This window comes from Polyodon spathula, chromosome 6 (assembly GCF_017654505.1).
Source record: "Polyodon spathula isolate WHYD16114869_AA chromosome 6, ASM1765450v1, whole genome shotgun sequence".
Lineage (NCBI taxonomy): Eukaryota > Metazoa > Chordata > Actinopteri > Acipenseriformes > Polyodontidae > Polyodon > Polyodon spathula.
Genome location: NC_054539.1, coordinates 58615388 through 58634340, shown reverse-complemented (window position 1 = coordinate 58634340; position 18953 = coordinate 58615388). Strand labels below are relative to the sequence as shown.

Genomic DNA, 18953 nt, shown 5'->3' with positions numbered 1-18953 from the left:
GCATGAACAACCCTCTCCTATAGAAGCATAATAACAGACATGCACACACAAATTATATATATATATATATATATATATAGATAGATAGATAGATAGATAGATAGATAGATAGATAGATAGATAGATAGATAGATAGATAGATAGATAGATATACCAAAACAGAAAACACATACAGAAAAGGACATGTAATTCAATTTCTTATTCGCTTTCCATCATTTCAAGCTGATAAACTTCAAAAAGCTCTAGGGTGTCAGCTGGAGAAGGGAAGAGGTACAATCGTTTTAGTGGTAATATTCTTGCAGCTAGGGGCTGTAGTCGTCATTAGGTTAAACTTCTTCGGTGCTTGACGTTCTCCCCCCAGCTTTTTGCCTCAGACCTGATCTTTTAACTGGGATGGCAGGTTGAAAGACATCATCCTCAATAGCTTCTTCAATAGGCTTCATTTTGGTTGAAGGCCTTGTGTGAGGAGATTTATCTGCAAACAAACATAGGAAAAAATAACATTTTAGAATTATTAAATAACTCCACTCTTAAGTATGTATTTTAGCATTATGAGATGGGATAAATATTAAACCAATGATATTGTTTTAAAATATGAAAAAAGTTGCATACATGGGGCCTAATATAATCATTTTTATGTAGCATCTTTCATAGTGGACCATATTCACAAAGGGCTTTACAAGATACAAGACTAGGGTGTGTGAACTATGCATCAGCTGCAGAGTCACTTACAACAACGTCTCACCCAAAAGACGGAGCACAAGAAGGTTAAGTGACTTGCTCAGGGTCACACAGTGAGTCAGTGGCTGGGATTTGAACTAGGGACCTCCTTATAAGCCCATTTCTTTAACCAGTGGACCACACAACATCCTCGTTTACACAGATTTGACACACGAATGTTGAAATAGACAAGATAATTTCTGCAAATATACCTGATGGTAGTTCCATTAAAGTAAACATTTCCAAAGTAAACATTTAAATTTGTTTTCACTTTTTTCACCTTGTCCTTTAAGTGCAATTAATCCTAGGCATTATCTAGTCAGCAAACAAGGATTTTTGTTTCCAGCTTGGTCCCAAAACAGTTGTGTTTGTATCACTTGCCATTCAACTGTAGAACCGGTAGAGTTCCTAAGTGTTTTACCAACGGCAAGAGACAAAAACTGATTTTTCAAAGGATACTCCTTCATGAATGAACCTGATACTTGGCACCGGTTTTATCGACCTGACAATCCAACAGAATTCTACCCAAGTCTGAGCTCTGCAAAGCTCCTTCCTGTTTCTATTCTACTTTCTTTTCCCCAGGGTGTCTAGCCCTGTGAATGTGTCATTATGTTTAACATTAGAAACACTCAATATATTTTTAAATAACAAAGAAACAAACTGCACACGTTTAAATGTACAATATATCATAACATTAACATGAATTTCTATAAATGCCACTGAATTCAGCTGTGCACATTGTTTGTAATTGTACTAAACAGCTCTAGTTTAAATGTCTGCTTTACAAATGATGCAGATTATTAACAGGCTTGTCACCTCCAATGGCCTACGGTTAAAGAGAGATAATGAAATGCAAGAGAGTAAGAATCTTATTACTATGGTGGAAACAATTACTTTGAAAATCTGTTCTGAACATATGCAGGCATGGAATTTTTAATAACAAAAATGTGTCTCTTTTCTGCCAGGCTGCAATATAAGGACAGAACGTCCCTTTCGAGTGCAAGGGGACAAGCATGCATTGTGAGCCAGTGAAGTCAGAGTTCCATGCTTAGGAGCTAACGAGAAATACCTGAGAGGCTTAATTACAGAAACACAAGCTGTTTCTTATTTGTCAAATTAAAGAGTAAGAGCTGTATGATGTTCGAGTTACTATTCTTAGTAGAGATACTAAGCTCTACCAAGGTTACAGCAAACGATGCTAAGTTTTCTTTATTATTATTTTACTTTGATATTTGCTATCAATCTAAGTGGTTCTAATTGCCATTACTCAATACTGCTTAAAATTGATTTTACTTCAGGAATTGCTCATCAGTTCTAGTTGCCTGTCATAGATACCTAATATGGACTATATCAGCCAAAATATCTTTACATTTGTAATCACCAGCCCCATCTACTGCACAGCACTCTATTGCAAGCAAAACTAAAGGAAACTTCATCCAAAGTGGCAGATCATTAGATGGAACTGGCTCTTGCTTCTATTAAAACACTCAAAGCCAAAACAAAGCTACAGTATATTACATATTTCTATGCTCCTGAACTTAGGTGGAAGCTCCTTAACACATTACAGGAGAACATAATATTTACCAACACTGATGTTTAATTATGAATGAGTTATTGCACTCAATTAATTATTAGTTTGAAATCTAAATATTTCTGCATTCTGACAGTATGTTAATAGAATACATGCATTACATGTTCATTGATGCTAAAATAATTATATTAACAAAATACAATTCAGGAATCTGAATTGCTGTACATTATGCATCATTTCCTGTTTATTTGAAACCTCTCCTTAAAAAAAAAAAACATCAAGGGTTGGTTTTAAATCCCAAGCCTACAGCAGGAGCTATGTCAAAGTGCAAGAAGTAGTAAGTTAAATTTTGTACAACATTTCAATTAGAACCTTTATCAAGAACTCAAACCTTGGGTACTGTAACCTGCTCTGGTTTAACTTACAGGTAGCTTCATTTGGACAAGGTATTGTCAACATAAAATACCACCCTGAAAGCGACCTGACTCATGCATTACAGAACTCCTGCTGGTTATTTCCTAATGTAGAAACTCGGTGATAGTGATACTGTTAATTGATTAGCACCTGATGATAGCACATTCACTTTCAGCACACTAATGCATACTAAGGACATGACAGTTGGAACAACACTTTCTTTCACAGCTGCGAACATTACTCCATGCTACTGATTTAAAATGCACAGCTCTATTAAATGTATTGCATTACAGCTTGTTTTGTATATTGTGTTACAGTTAAGAACCTTTATTCTGTGAGTGTGATTGACCAGGTAAAGCTAGTGAAGTTAACCTGTATCTGTACGGCAGCACATTAAGCAAACAGCCTTGCACTGCACTAAAAATAATTCATTATTTACTTAACTCTATAAAACCAATGCAAAGTCATGACATTACTTGGTATATTACTTGGTATAAATCATTTTGGGGTAACACAATCTATATGATTGATGCAATGGTTGAATACTTGTTGCCTGCACTCTACAGCCCTCATGAAAATTAGATGGTGTATCTATTCTGATGGATAAAAACAAAGTTTTGTAAGCTTGCAACTATTCCAGACTGCTGTAAAAGAAACCAGCAACAGTACAGAACAGTTACTTCACGCATATTAAACTTGTTTTAATTTGTCAAAACAGACGACGCTTTGTGAATACAGCCCATAGTGGCACAGCCTTGTGGTAACTTTTAAAAGTACATTCAATTCAACAGCTGCAACATGTTTAGCAGTACACTATTGCTACATTGGAAATATAATGAATTCCATATCTGTTCAAGTGATACAAATCAGTGAGCTGATAGTGCTGTGTGTAAAAGCAGTATGTCTCAAGAGCACAGAAAGGCAGTGGATTTCAATACAGCCACAGCAATTTAGAAACATACAGTATTCTGTATTTATAAAATATCTTCCTCCTGAAAACAAAGCACTGCTGCTATATATATACAGTATTATGCAAAAGTTTTAGGCAGGTGTGAAAAAATGCTGTAAAGTAAGAATGCTTTCAGAAATAGACATGTTAATAGATTATATTTATCAATTAACAAAATGCAAAGTGAGTGAACAGAAGAAAAATCTTCATCAAATCAATATTTGGTGTGACCACCCTTTGCCTTCAAAACAGCATCAATTCTTCTAGGTACACTTGCACACAGTTTTTGAAGGAACTCGGCAGGTAGGTTGGCCCAAACATCTTGAAGAACTAACCACAGTTCTTCTGTGGATTTAGGCAGCCGCAGTTGCTTCTCTCTCTTCATGTAATCCCACACAGACTCGATGATGTTGAGATCAGGGCTCTGTGGGGGCCATACCATCACTTCCAGGACTCCTTGTTCTTCTTTACGCTGAAGATAGTTCTTAATGACTTTCGTTGTATGTTTGGGGTCGTTCTCATGCTGCAAAATAAATTTGGGGCCAATCAGATGCCTCCCTGATGGTATTGATTGATGGATAAGTATCTGCCTGTACTTCTCAGCATTGAGGAGACCATTAATTCTGACCAAATCCCCAACTCCATTTGTAGAAATGCAGCCCCACACTTGCAAGAAACCTCCACCATGCTTCACTGTTGCCTGCAGACACTCATTCGTGTACCGCTCTCCAGCCCTTTGGCGAACAAACTGCCTTCTGCTACAGCCAAATATTTCAAATTTTGACTCATCAGTCCAGAGCACCTGCTGCCATTTTTCTGCTCCCCAGTTCCTGTGTTTTCGTGCATAGTTGAGTCGCTTGGCCTTGTTTCCACGTCGGAGGTATGGCTTTTTGGCCACAAGTCTTCCATGAAGGCCACTTCTGACCAGACTTCTCCGGACAGTAGATGGGTGTACCAGGGTGCCACTGTTTTCTGCCAATTCTGAGCTGATGGCATTGCTGGACATCTTCCGATTGCGAAGGGAAGTAAGCAAGATGTGTCTTTCACCTGCTGCAGTAAGTTTCCTTGGCCGACCACTGCGTCTACAGTCCTCAACGTTGCCCGTTTCTTTGTGCTTTTTCAAAAGAGCTTGGACAGCACATCTGGAAACCCCTGTCTGCCTTCAAATTTCTGCCTGGGAGAGACCTTGCTGATGCAGTATAACTACCTTGTGTCTTGTTGCTGTGCTCAGTCTTGCCATGGTGTATGACTTTTGACAGTAAACTGTCTTCAGCAACCTCACCTTAGCTGAGTTTGGCTGTTCCTCACCCAGTTTTATTCCTCCTACACAGCTGTTTTTGTTCCAGTTAATGATTGTGTTTCAACCTACATATTGAATTGATGATCATTAGCACCTGTTTGGTATAATTGTTTAATCATACACCTGACTATATGCCTACAAAATCCTTGACTTTGTGCAAGTGTACCTAGAAGAATTGATGCTGTTTTGAAGGCAAAGGGTGGTCACACCAAATATGGATTTTATTTAGATTTTTCTTCTGTTCACTCACTTTGCATTTAGTTATTTGATAAATATAATCAATTAACATATCTATTTTTGAAAGCACTCTTACTTTACAGCATTTTTTCACACCTGCCTAAAACTTTTGCACAGTCCTGTATGTATGTGTGTGTGTGTGTGTGTGTGTGTGTGTGTATATATATATATATATATATATATATATATATATATATATATATATATATATATATATATATATGTGTGTGTGTGTGTGTGTGTTTATTTACTTTATTTTTTCTTCTTTCCAAAAAATGTCAGCGATTTTATTTTACATTAAGGGAACTAATTCGTACTGAAACAAACTTTTACAGGTAAAAACACAAACCTGCTAGAACTAATAGTCTAGAGATGCGGCTATCCTCTTAATTGTTTTTTAATTAGGTTCAGAAGCCTGGGCTACAGCCCTACACACAAACAGTGCAGAACTGTACCCCGGCCTGCACTTACGCAGAGAGGAGGCCGTAGAGGTTGTGGAGCCGCCACGGAGGAACTGGTTCAGAACGTCATCAGCTTCACTGGAGCTGGCCATGCTGTTCCGCATCTGCATCATTGACAGCTGAGAGCAAAGGCTGGGCTGGCGGTCCAACTTTTTGGCTGTCTGCAAAAATAAAATTAAAGTAGTACTTATCACTCACATAAATGATAACACAATTATGTAACCTGTATTGCAACATCAGGTTATCATAGCAGGTGTCTCCAGGCCAACCTTTTTCATGACTGGGACCAGCTTGTTTTCAGGAATATTCCCAAGCAATGCTTTGTAGTTTATTAACTGTTAAGAACTAACTTTTGTTGAAACATTTTGACAGATAATATATAGTGACTAACATTAACCAATTTGAATTTGCAGGAGAAATGAGGCAAATAACAATTACAATATTCTACCACAAGATGGGGCTAATAAATTCTACTAGTACATATTATTTTATTAATTCTCTTCAAGGAATGGTTTCCTGCTAGACTTGTTTCATTACCGGTAGTCTAGAGCAGTTTCATGAGTATCAACCTTTATTTTATTCATGAAAACAAACTCTTCCAAAACAACATGGATAAATACATCTTTGTGAATAGGACCTGTATTGTTATGCCATGCTATACCTAAAAGGTCGATTGATACATCTAGGTTTGTGCAGATTTTCCATATCAAGTCCCTCTCATCATGTTCAGCTGTATAGAGAGTACATTTCGAGCCACACAAGCAATTAGAAATACAGGACAAACCTTATCACTAAATGTAGGATCGTGTAACGAGTAGAGCTTGTTTGTTATATCTTTGCCGATAAGATACCTGAACACTTCATTTAAGAAAGGTTCAGACTCCAAAAAATAAGTTAGCCTTTCTCTAGACCAGCACAAGAACTTGCAGCTCTCTTCCGCTGTGATGGTGACCTGGAGAGACAGATACAAACATATCTTGAACAGCGAACATCTCCATAACCTATATTGTTTCATGTCATGCATAGGAATATAACAGCCAGTCCTTACTATTAAGAATAAGAACATACGAACATAAGAAAGTTTACAAATGAGAGAAGGCCATTCGGCACAACTATGACCTTTTTAGCTTTGACAAAAAACGGAATTAGACTTTACTGCAAATTTCCACACAAAAGCCCCTGTATTGTTGACAGTACTCATTAATGAATGATTATGTATCTCTCCAAAACATTTTTCAGGCTCATCCCATCAAAACAGGTGTGGTCCTAAACTCACTCTTATGGCAGTAGTATATTGGTTAATAGTAAATAGTTTTTACATTGAAAAGTCATCAAATGGCACACCCTAGATCAGTGGTACCCAACTCTGGCCCTCGAGATCCAATCCAGTCCAGGCTATTTACTCTAAGCAGTTTCTAATGTAGTTAATTGAAGCTGCTAAGAGGCAATTAGCTAATTTAGGACCTGGTTGTAATAAAGACCAGGACTGGAATTAATCTCTAGGGCCAGAGTTGAGTACCACTGCCCAAGACTGTTGTGGTTTCATTAGCAAGAAGTATTCAGTTATTAGTCTAATATTGTCAACTTATCCAAAGTAATAATGAAAAAATGCCCTCCAATTTTTTGTCCAAACCATTTAATGAACTTGTTTGAAACTGAATGGAAAGGGTTGTACTTAGTAGAATCATATCACATTTCTCTACACAGCTAATGTTTTTACCTGGAATTTTTCACCACGGTTCATCTGAGTTGATCTGAATTCAGGAGAGTCTATGAAGGCATTAGAATAAATGTTGTGAAGAAAATGTCCGCGATATGAGACCTTCATTCTATAAGGGCACAAAAATAAAAACAACAACTCTTTTCGTTACATTTGAATTTAAACTTGTCAGCTTTTTTAACAGATGCTTCTGTACAAAATAAAATCACCAGTTTTTTTGTCTGCTTTTTTAAGGCTTAAATCGATCAACCGCTAGGAAAAGCCACACCTGGATTTTAGAAGATTTTACAGCCTTGCGGAACCACCTTGTATTGTATCATTTAGCTATCTCTGGCTATTGTACTGCTATATAACCACTAACAATGAGGCATTAATGCAACCCAGTAACAGTACTTGCTGCTGTAAAATGCTCTTTAAAAAATTAGCTGTGGCTTATCTCAGTATGGGTTGAAAATCAACCAATTTATTTCTTGATTGAGTGTTTCTCAAGTTGTGGATGAACATAGCAAATAGCATAGCAAATGCAATTGTATTTGTTTTCCGTGCTTGATTTCAGTTGGCAGCATTGCATACTTTCCCTTTAGCAGAACGCTCAATCTGCCATCGACAGATGTTTTATCCTCTGCAGCGTATGTCTGGTCCTTTTTAAGTGTCTGGATGGTGCAGAACTGCCCTGTCAGTCTTTGGAACATGTCTGCAGGCACGTGAAGAGGCTCAAACATTCTTTTGTAGACAGCATTTAACTCCCTATCAATTTTAATCTGTAAAAAAATGGTAAAACATTAAAGGTAGGTGTGAATACCTACTGGTTTCGAAGATCAGTCCCAATAACAAACTGCTGTAAAGTAATTCACATTGCTATATTGTATGTACTTACTGGTCTCTTTTTGTATACAAGATAGAAAAAATGCATGAAATTCACAACAAGAAACACCGAGTTCCAGATCATAATATCTAAGGCACATCGGTAGACGGTTGCCCAGGCAATGAAAAGACAGCATCCTGTTGGGAACAAAGAAAAAAACAGTTACAGGACCCTTGCACGTTCACATTTTTTTCTCTTCTAGTAATATAGATATATATATATATATATATATATATATATATATATATATATATATAATATATATATATATATATATATATATATATGTCTGTTTTTAAATAATAGAGTAGACAATTATTTTACCCCCATTTTTCTTCCCAATTTATAATGATGTTCCCTCACCACAGAATGGCCATAACAGCTCAGAAGAACTGAAGGTGAGTGAGCACCCTCCAAGAGCTAGACAGCAGGGTGCTAGTCAGCTTCCATCACATGGAGGACAAAGGCCAGTCCTGCAGGTGTCAGCATGAACTCACGTTGCACCGGGCCAGCGGGCGACATTGTAGCCCCGTGAGGATCGTTGATGGGCCAAGTTCATTCAACTTGAATTTATAAAACATTTGTATTGTTGTCTTTTAGGATTTAGTTTGCTACTATCTGATTGTAAAGACTAGGAATTTATAAAACATACCCGTTCTGCTCAAATACAGTTTAATATTAACAGGAAACACAGTAAACATTTAATGCGAGTAAAAAGCTGTCTACATTAAAATGGCTGTTGTTGGCCTTATTCCACCAAGGACCCTGGCAAAGGCAAAACAACAAAGATGTCCAACCAATTTATAACTTGGCAGAGATGGGTGCTAGGAAATAAAAAACAGATGAGAGGTACACGAATTAGATTTAAACAACATTAAATATCTGCAAAAGCAAATAGGAATTGACATGCAGTATAGTAAACTGCTCTGGTAGGCACCTAGTCCTGCATATCTGCACTGTGCACCACTGACATGTGTTCATACTGTAATCAAAATACATCACATGCATAAACCACGCCCTAATATTTTAAATCAAATTTCACAATGGTATATATGTATGGCAATGTTGCCCCACCCCTGTGTGTATTTCAGTGTTATATGTTGCGTGTTGTGTGTTAATGTTGGTGTATAGTCATTGGTACACGAGATATAAATGGGTCTGTGTAACAGGAGTTTGTTTCAAATGTATATTTGTATTTAGGCATGAGGATTGCACAACACTTCACGTGCAGGTAAAATGTAACATGTGATCACAGGGAATTGCACTTTATTAATTCACTTGCAGTTGTACCGAGACTCCAATTGAATGATTGATTAGCAATCGAATCTCGGTACAGCTGCATAAAAGCAGCATGTTTTCACTCATTCGTTCGGTGAGTGGAGAACAAGAATGGAGACGGAGGTAATAGTAATTATAATAGTAGCTCACCGTGTTGTCTGTATAGTCGGTTTTGTTTGTCTTTTTTGTTTTGGCTGCGAGTGCTGTGTCCTGTGTCTTGTTTGTCTTTCTACCTTTTATTTTCTGTCTGTTTCGTTAGTAAATACTGAGTGAGAACAATCACTCAGCTGCACCAAACCCCACCTCTCTGTTGTTTATTTCTTAGTTCATGGTTCTGGTCTGACGTAACCCACTGCAGCCGTCTTTGTGACAATACGGTAAAGAACAAATAGTTTCTTGCACTTACCTATCATTAACATGGTGCGAAGAAATATCATGTGAAGGTTTAGAGTAGTTGGAATAATAAGCCCAACAGCAAAACAGATATTTGCCGCATGAAAGACCAAGTGGTGAACCTCCTTCCAGTTCTCGCAGACTGTTCCATTGTGCTCAGGACTCAAATCCTCCATCACACTGGGGATAAAAGTAGGGACTGATGTATACAAGCGTGTGTCTAATGTCATTTCTGTAGAGGCAGCCATCCTGGAATATCCCTGAGGAAAGAGAAACAGCATCCAAGGTTACATTTCCTACTTTGTTTGTTTTTTAACCTCTTATCAGCTCTAATATCATTATCACTGGGCCCTCTTTTTTGCTTCATATAATTTTTAGATACAACAGTGTAGATAAAGCAAACAAACCTCCTTCCTGGTATCGAATCATTTCCTGTGTGGTAGGTGACATGGCTAATTGGAGGGAAGCTGAGCTACTGCAAAGGAAGTTATTTTGTACTAAGAAACTTTTATAGTGTTGACTTTGAAGTATTTGCTTGTTCTAAATACAGTATAAAATACAACCAATGAACCAAATGATCTACAACAGGCGAAAGGGGGGCAGTGATCTCTATTTAGAAAACTTGTCGAATATTTTCTAAAAGTTGAAACACCACTTCACTTCTTGTAACACCTGCGCTACAGCAACTGTCAAATCTTTCCCTATACATTAAATATTTACATGACATAACTTCTTCTATTGTTACAAAAACATTGTTGAATATAATATAACACAGTTCAAGTTGAATGTTATGCTTTGTCCCGCTTGGACTCTGAAATAAATCAAATGATGCTTTGAAACCATAAGACATACTAGCAGCTCACACAAAAACCTGTTTAACTTAAACGAGCAAACGTGTTCTTAGTGCCAGAGACACAAACAATTCCAATATAACCCTTTGTTATGGGAAAGGGAAACAGAGGTTCCATTTCATTTCAAAGATGATTGCCAAAACAATACTTTTGGGATATGCCTGCTTGTCACGTACTTGCTGCACATTTTATAGTAAAGCTGTTGCTAGGCCCCTCTGTCGAGTGACGTCCTCGGTCCCACCTACCAAGGTAATAAATAATCACTGCACGGTGACCTCAATCTCTTTTGCCTTACACAAACAGGTAGGTAGGGTGAGTATAAAACTTTTATTGCTAGGAGTCAGCTTTCCCCAGAATCAGAAACTCAGAGCACTCACTATATATATATATATATATATATATATATATATAATTATATATATAAACTTACAAAGGCAGCTGAAGGCTGAGCGACTCGCTTACGATGTGTTGACACAAAGCCTATATATATATATATATATATATATATATATATATATATATATATATATATAATATTATACTATAAACACACAAGCCTACATTGCGTAGAGTTCGTAGTCTGCTTTCTGATACAATTTTTCTCTGATTTTTGCTGCTGTAAAAAAAAAAGAGAAGGGAGAGCGCAACAATCCAGCGAGTCCAGCCCCGCTCTGCCACCGTTGACTCGAGGGCTCTGGGCGATCTCGGCATGCCGACTCGATGTGCACGGCCTAGTGCCCCAATCGGTTGACTATTACTATTGTTTTTCTTCTTTACTGCTTCAGTTAAAAAAAGCGGTGGGTAGGTATCTAAAAAAAAAAAAAGTGTTTTTTTCTTTTCTGTCTCTCCCTTCTCCCTTCTCCAATTGAAGCTACACTCCACACCATTGCAAGTGCTTCAAAAATTCAAGGTTTTTTGAGCCTTGCGCTCCAATACCCTCCAGACCCTCAGGTCACTGGTGCTCCACGCAATGGTGTCCTCGGTGGTTTTTAGAACACTCGACCCCAGTACCCCGGAACCTTGGTGCTTCGTCACCCTCAGTGCCCCAGGACCATGACGCCTTGGTGTATCGATGCCCTCAGTCCAAGCCATGTCAAAAGTTCACCTGTGCACATCCCACAGGTGGAATCTGACCCTGCATGGGTCAAGTGTCTGGACATAGATCACGCCTCTACTGCCTTGGCAGACAAGACGTCCTGCACTATTTGCGTCAGATCCAAGGAGAAAATCTTGCAGTTCACAGGCACCATTGCGGCTAGCCTGGGAGAGCCGTCTTTGGCCTCGGGATCCCAGGCCTCCCCCCTCCGCCATCCTTCGAGCTTTGTGCAGGCTCCAGCACGTTCGTCCTGCAAGCACTCTAGATCCCCCTCAAGTGGTAGAAAGAGAGTGAGGAACACGGATCAGGCAAGGGACATTATAGGGCCAGATGGTCCAAATACACTAGCGCTTAAGCCAGCAGCAGGCTTCCCACCCTGCGCCTGCCCCAGCTCTACCACCACCACCTGCCCCAGAGCAGACTCCAGCTTCGCCGTGGTTGCTTCAGAGGTTTCAGAGCAGGACGTGGTTATGAGCGAGGGGGAAAAGGACACGCTGTCTGTAGCTGCTTCCTGGGATGAGAAGTCCTTTCTACAGGGACAGAGTCAAGACCCAGACCTGACCCAGGTAACGGTCCCCAGCTCTGAGCTTGTCTCAGAGCCTGAGGTTCCAGTGCCCTCGAGCTCGGTTCGGGCTCTTATGGAACAAGCTGCAAACTTCCTCCAGGTTCCATGGAAGGCAGTCTCCGAACAGCGCAGATCTGTATTCAGACCAGCGCAAACTTCAACCCCCTGGCCAGACTTTCTGGAGGAGGCCAAAGCCTCGTGGCAACACCCAGCCTCAGCACCCAGTGTCTCCAAGACTGCAGCTGCATGTGCCTCCATGGAAGGTGCAGAGGCGATAGGGCTGGCACAGTTCCCTCTGGTGGACTCCACCATAGCAGCCCTAGTGCGAGCCCTACCAGTACGCCCTAATGGCCAATGCAGGATCATGGAAGCCCACCTGAAAAAGGCTTACACAGCTGAAGCGCAGGTGACATGCCTTTCAAACACAGGAGGCCTCTTAACGGCATGCTGCACTCTGTTACCCTTCCCGAGCCTCTAGCTTCAGAGCTACGTGCAGTCTTGGGCAGCTTACTGCACCCTCTCAAAGGTGCCAAAAAAGGATGGCGGCTTGCACCCCATCCTAGACCTGAGACACCTCAAAGGGTTCTTGAGGGAGAGGAGGTTCCAGGTGGTCAAACATCACCACATCCTCCAGTCTGTCCGGCCAGGCAACTAGTTTACAACAGTGGACCTGAAGGATGCGCATTTTCACGTTCCCATCTGTCCAGCGTAAAGGAAATATTTCTGATTCTCTTTTCAGGGGAGCGTCTTTGGGTTTTCCATACTGTCATTCGGCCTCTCCTTAGCCCCCTGTACATTCTCAACGTGCATGGATGCCATCTTAGCTCCCTTGCAGCTGTGAGGGATCAGGATGATGAACTACCTAGTTGACTTGTAACCCGTTCCAGGAGGGGGCAGTGGCCCGCACAACAATTACAATGTAGCATCTGTCGAGGCTGGGTCTCACCCTCAACAATGAGAAAAGCCAATTATACCGGTGCAGAGTACGGTCTACTTGGGTCTCTGGCTGGATTCCCTCATGATGCAAGCCTATCTGTCGGATGACAGAGTAGCTGCCATTCGCAACTGTCTGACCCTGTTTCAACAAGGGTCCACATTGCAATTGGTGTGTGCCAAAAATTACTGGGTCTGATGGCCGCAGCTTCGTCAGCCATCCAACTGGGGTTGCTTCCCATGTGCCCGCTTGAAGTGTGGCTCAATGCGTTTCGGCTACATCCCAAGTGCGACAGCCACTGTCGGCGGACAGTGTCTTGCCTATGTTGGGAAGACTATGTTGATGAAGGTTATGTTGATGTAGGCAAGCCCCTCACCTGAGCGAAGGCGTAAGAATGGGAGTGTTTTTCAATCGTCAAGTGGTGACAACGGACACATCCAACTCCGATTGGGGGGCAGTCTGGGTTGCTGGACATCCCTGCACATAAACGCGCTAGAGCTGAAAGCAGTTCACCTCGCGCTGTTACATTTCCTCCCTGTGCTCAAAAACAAACATGTCCTTGTCCGCACGGACAATGTGTCAGTAGTTGCGTACGTGAACCACCAGGGAGGACTTCGGTCCCCCCTGGGTTACACCGCATAGCCTTTCAGTTGCTGATCTGGGCACAGCCACACTTCCTGTCCCTCCAGGCAGCGGACCTCATCTCCAGGGAGGCTCCTCACCCGTCAGAATGGTGACTGCACCCTCAGGGGATGCAGCGCATTTGGGAACTCTTCGGTGAAGCCCAGGTTGACCTCTTTGCCACGGCAGAGACGACCCATTGCCCCCTGTGGTTCTCCCTCCGCAACTGCGGAGGTCCACTAGGCGTCAACGCCCTAGCACAAAAATTGCCCAAAGTGCTTTTGTACGCTTTCCCGCCTATACTGTTGCTCCCTGCCTTCATTGAGAATCAATCAATCAATCAATCTTTATTTAATATAGTGCCTTTCATTGTGGAACACCATCAAAGCGCTTTACAAGATGTAATAAATACAAGAAAATCCACAATACTTCAAATAGAGAAATGCATAATATATGCTATACAGTGGACAGTACATAATACATGATAGTAGCATAATACATGAAATAGTACACCAAATACAGTGGAGAGTGCATAATACATGAAATAGTACAATACAGTGGAAAGTGCAGAATACATGAAATAGTACAATAAATACAGTGGAAAGTGCAGAATACATGATAGTAACAATATGTGAAATGGTAGCAGCAGCTAATAACAGATATCAGGCTTAAGGAACATGGAAAGCAAGAGAGAACAGATGATTTTGAGAGTTGATTTAAAGCGAGCTATGGTCAGAGCATCACAAACCAAAGCTGGGAGAGAGTTCCACAGAGTTGGAGCCATGAAGCTAAATGAAGCTCAGGAGAGACGAGGCGACAGTTCTCCTAGTGGCCCCCAGATGGCTAATGCACATGGATCTCCTCAGCCAGACGAAAGGCACCCTCTGGCACCCAGAACTGCTGAACGCTAAGGCTTCTTCCACAAGAGCGTTGTACACTTACAAGTGGAAATATTTTCTCCAGCTATGCACCCGTTTATTGCGATTATTTTGCAGTTTCTGCAAGATCTGTTAGAGGTGGGTAAATCCCCCTCTACAATGAAAGTGTACCTAGCAGCCATATCTGCATGCCATGTCCCCACTGACTCATATACTGGCAACCCGTTTTCTAAAGGGTGCTCGGTGGTTACGTCCTCCTATAAAGGACGTCCTCCCTGAATGGAGTCTAGACATGGTACTGGTGGCTCTCACTAAGGCCCCATTTGAGCCCATACATGCCATACAGCTGAAGTATCTCTCTATGAAGACAGCCTTTCTGTTAGCTATTACCTCCGTTAAGCAGGTCAGTGAGCTACAGGCACTGTCCGTGCACAGTTCCTGTATGCGTATTTGAGACAATGGAAACAGGGTGTCATTGTGCACGAACCCTGCGTTCCACCCTAAGGTGATTACAGCTTTTCACTTGAATCAGTCAGTGGAACTAGAGGCTTTCCATCCCCCTCCCTTGCACAGGAGTCGGATAGGAGATTAAATTCCCTCTGCCTGGTTTGGGCATCGAGATGCTAGGTGAATAGAATGAAAGCGCTGCGTCAGTTTGACCAGCTCTTCTTTTGTCATGGTGAATGGACCCGAAGTCAAGCCCTCTCTAAGCAGTGACTGTCCCATTGGATTGTGGACAAGGTTTCGACTGCGTGTACTAATGCCGGCCTACTCCCACCAGGGAGGGTGGCTACGTCATGGGCCCTCTCTAGAGGTGCCTCGTTGACAGATATTAGCACTGCGGCTAGCTGGGCCTATCGGCACCTTTGAGATAAAATGCTCAGCAAATACCTGACCAGCAGGCATATCCGAAAAGTATTGTTTTGACGGTCATCTTCTCTTTCAGGGAACCGGGATTACATCCCTATCGTTTGAACGTAACATTGTCTTGAATTTAATTGAATTTACTCTACCAATTTACATGACACGAACTGAACTATACAGATATACATGTATTTTATCATGAACATCTTTTTTTCGATAATACTTATTACTCTATAATTAAAGTAATGTACCTCATTGTGAGAAGTGAATACTCCTCCACTCCAATTCAAACTGCGAGAGAAAGCAGCATGTAAGGGTTTGCATGGCCACGTTTGTTTTTACAAGGCTGCTGTAATCTTTTTATTCAGGGTAACAAGTGTGCGCAGTTGTGCATAAAATCTGAACCGAACGAAACCTTGCACTTTTTTCTAAAAATATGATTTTGTAAACTCTCTCTCTCTCTCTCTCTCTCTCTCTCTCTCTCTCTCTCTCTCTCTCTCTCTCTCTCTCTCTCTCTCTCTCTCTCTATATATATATATATATATATATATATATATATATATATATACATACATATATATAAAGGAAACTTTTCCACTATTCCGTTTTCCACTTGTACGTTTTGTTTCTTTGTTTTTGGCTTAGAAATGTTACTTGCAACACTTATTTTAAACCCACTGTTCAGAATAACATAGAAAAGAGAATTTAAAAGAAGTTTATTTTTTCACAATTAATTTTAAACTGGGGAATGCAGGGAAACTATAGTAGGCCTACGTGAATCATTACGGTACTATGATTAGGAGTTATGCTTGGATTTTTTTGTAGGGTAGAGATGGATGTTTTCTTCCTCACTCAAGAGCCTATGCTTTCTGAGGGCCATTACACTGCCTAAAAACATGGCCACCACGTGGCAAAGGTCATTTCTTACTATATTTAGGTCGCTTACAGTTTTTCTGAGTACTTTCCTATTTTCCACAAATTATTTATCCATATCATGTTTTGCTGTGTTCATGTGTTGGTAATAGTGTTTGTTTTATCATCAACCTTATTACATGGCAATCTTATCACTGTGTACTGGGGTCTCTCGCCACATCCGTGTAGAAGTAAAACAACGAGGTTTATAGAAAAATGACTATAATAATATTATATATTATTATTAAATATATTATTATTATTATTATTATTATTATTATTATTATTATTATTATTATGATGCGTTTTAATGCAACGGTGCATAATTAAAAGGAACAGCTTGGGCGTTTTTAAAGTTCTATAGTTCAACTTTTTTTACATATGCGGTTGGCTAAGATACTGTACATGTGGAATTATGTAAATAAAACCTTTGCTTTCTGTTGTACTCATTTTAGAAGAGCGGTAGATGTCTGTATTCATTGAAGGTAACACATTGTTATAAACACATTAATTTATAAAAGGCCCAACCAAACTGTATAGACTACCGACCTTGAAGTTTCACTTCAGTAATTGGCTTTACCGTCTGCATGCACTGTTTTTGACCACGTATACACTGTTACATAGTTGGAAAGTAGACATTACAACTAAACAGCTGTAGTATAAACCACTTAATTTCTAGCTCTACTTGTTGTGCAAACTTTTTTAAAACAAAAATTAACCGCGTTGGTGTAAAATGATGTAGAAGAATGCCCGACAAATGAATAAGAACATATATATATATATATATATATATATATATATATATATATATATATATATATATATATATATATATATATTTTGGAAACCCTTATTAGTCAATGGATTTGCTGGACTGCGCAAGACCTTACAGACTTCGTAGAAATGTTCAGATATTACCCAACCAATATAGGTTGGAACAAATTTTTACCCAGTCCGCGGCAAAAAACTATGCCGACCAGAGACAGTTATTTTGTAAGTTGTATGTGTATATCATTTGTTTTTTTTTCAAAATACTCTTTTGAGGCATTATGTGCAAAAATGAGGCCAGTATGTTTATACCAGAATGTAGAGAAACAAAAAAGTGGGGTATTTGATCATTATATCTTAATAAAAAATACATATCACACTATTATACAGTATTGTGTTATAATATTTATAATAGTTGACATATTGGTAAAGTACTTACCGAACTACACGTCATAAAAAATACAGCAGTATTAACAGGAGACATCCCTCTGGACTTCTACCGTATGCGTAATTATAAACAACACATCTAGCTAAACTTAGCCTGCAGCTGTCTATAACCATCAACAACGTTATGGTAAATCAAGCTTATAATAATAATAATAATAATAATAATAATAATAATAATAATAATAATAATAATAATACACACACACACACACACGTAAAACACGTTACGAGCAAGTAATACATCCATTCCGTCTGTCTACGCGCAGCTCCCAACTTTCTGTTCCAATTATAGTCGCGTGTCCACGACCTTGTCAAATATGGAATTGTATATATATATATATATATATATATCAGGACACCTAAACATGCAGCTTTCCTCAGTAGAAAATCACTTACCCGTCTCTTTCACTATTTGTAATTTGAAAGAACATACATTTAACCAATAAGTGCAAGTGCTCTGCAGTGACAGTTGAAAATGTGGGTTTACTGTAAACCCGTTCCAGGCAGCCCTGTGCTATGTGATCTTCCCATATTCTTTGTGCTGACAGACTTTGACTAAAATGGGCAAGAAGCGCGTGTGAAGCAGCGGACAGCACCGCCCAGCTCACCCGTCTTATCCTTGCATGATGCGAGAAAACCACCTGGTGGAGACAAAGACAAATACCGTAGTTTTATCTTTGCCGAGAGCTACATTACATGTTTGAAACTGATTTGTAATGTGATACATAGCTGAGTGATATAGAGGAAACGAAAAGCAATTAATGAAAAAATGTGGAAATTAGTTTTGTCTCAACATAAATCAGCTACATTTTCAGATTCAAGTTTACTGGTTATGCAAATATTTTCAAGTCATTTCTTTAAATTAACAGCTGTTGGGAAGTCGGATCTCCCCTACAGGGGTCATTGTTTCCCCATGTACAGTCCTCTGTTGGTCAGATAGGACACTACATGCAAGATACAAGTCTTGATTTCTCATACTCCTCAGTACTATGTTTTAGTCAACATTTAAAATGGGATGTAATCTGTACTTGTTATACAATTGTATGAGATTATTTGACAGTTATGTAATGTTGGCTGAGGGTTACTGGGGCTGAGACCACCAAAAACATTTCACCTGAGCCGTTTGACCCACTTGGGGCTCAACAAGTA

The 18953-nt window shown here is 39.8% G+C and overlaps 1 protein-coding gene across 2 annotated transcripts; it reads right to left on the bottom strand.

The window, feature by feature from the left end:
• Window positions 1-126: 126 nt before the first annotated feature.
• Window positions 127-18381, bottom strand: LOC121317402 (blood vessel epicardial substance-like). Of its 2 annotated transcripts, none has more exons than XM_041253296.1 (8): window positions 18201-18381; window positions 9882-10128; window positions 8210-8334; window positions 7906-8093; window positions 7333-7441; window positions 6397-6564; window positions 5623-5773; window positions 127-475 (listed from the first exon to the last, which is right to left on the bottom strand). In XM_041253296.1, exons 2-8 carry the CDS (start codon window positions 10114-10116, stop codon window positions 327-329), a joined length of 1125 nt encoding a protein of 374 aa, XP_041109230.1. In that variant the 5' UTR covers window positions 10117-10128; window positions 18201-18381; the 3' UTR covers window positions 127-326. The 2 variants fall into 2 exon arrangements, with proteins under 2 accessions (XP_041109230.1, XP_041109229.1); XM_041253295.1 differs by lacking the exon at window positions 18201-18381 and adding an exon at window positions 17797-17888.
• Between the last annotated feature and the right edge of the window lie 572 nt (window positions 18382-18953).

What these genes read in the sequence shown, in the direction of transcription:
- LOC121317402 (XM_041253295.1), bottom strand. Translation starts at nt 17,841, where the DNA reads ATGTCTCCTGTTAATACTGCTGTATTTTTTATGACGTGTAGTTCG. An exon ending in TCGCACCATGTTAATGATAG is followed by an intron (nt 8,335 to 9,881) that starts GTAAGTGCAAGA and finishes TGTTCCCAACAG; the next exon opens with GATGCTGTCTTTTCATTGCC. An exon ending in AGCGTTCTGCTAAAGGGAAA is followed by an intron (nt 7,442 to 7,905) that starts GTATGCAATGCT and finishes GTGCCCTTATAG; the next exon opens with AATGAAGGTCTCATATCGCG.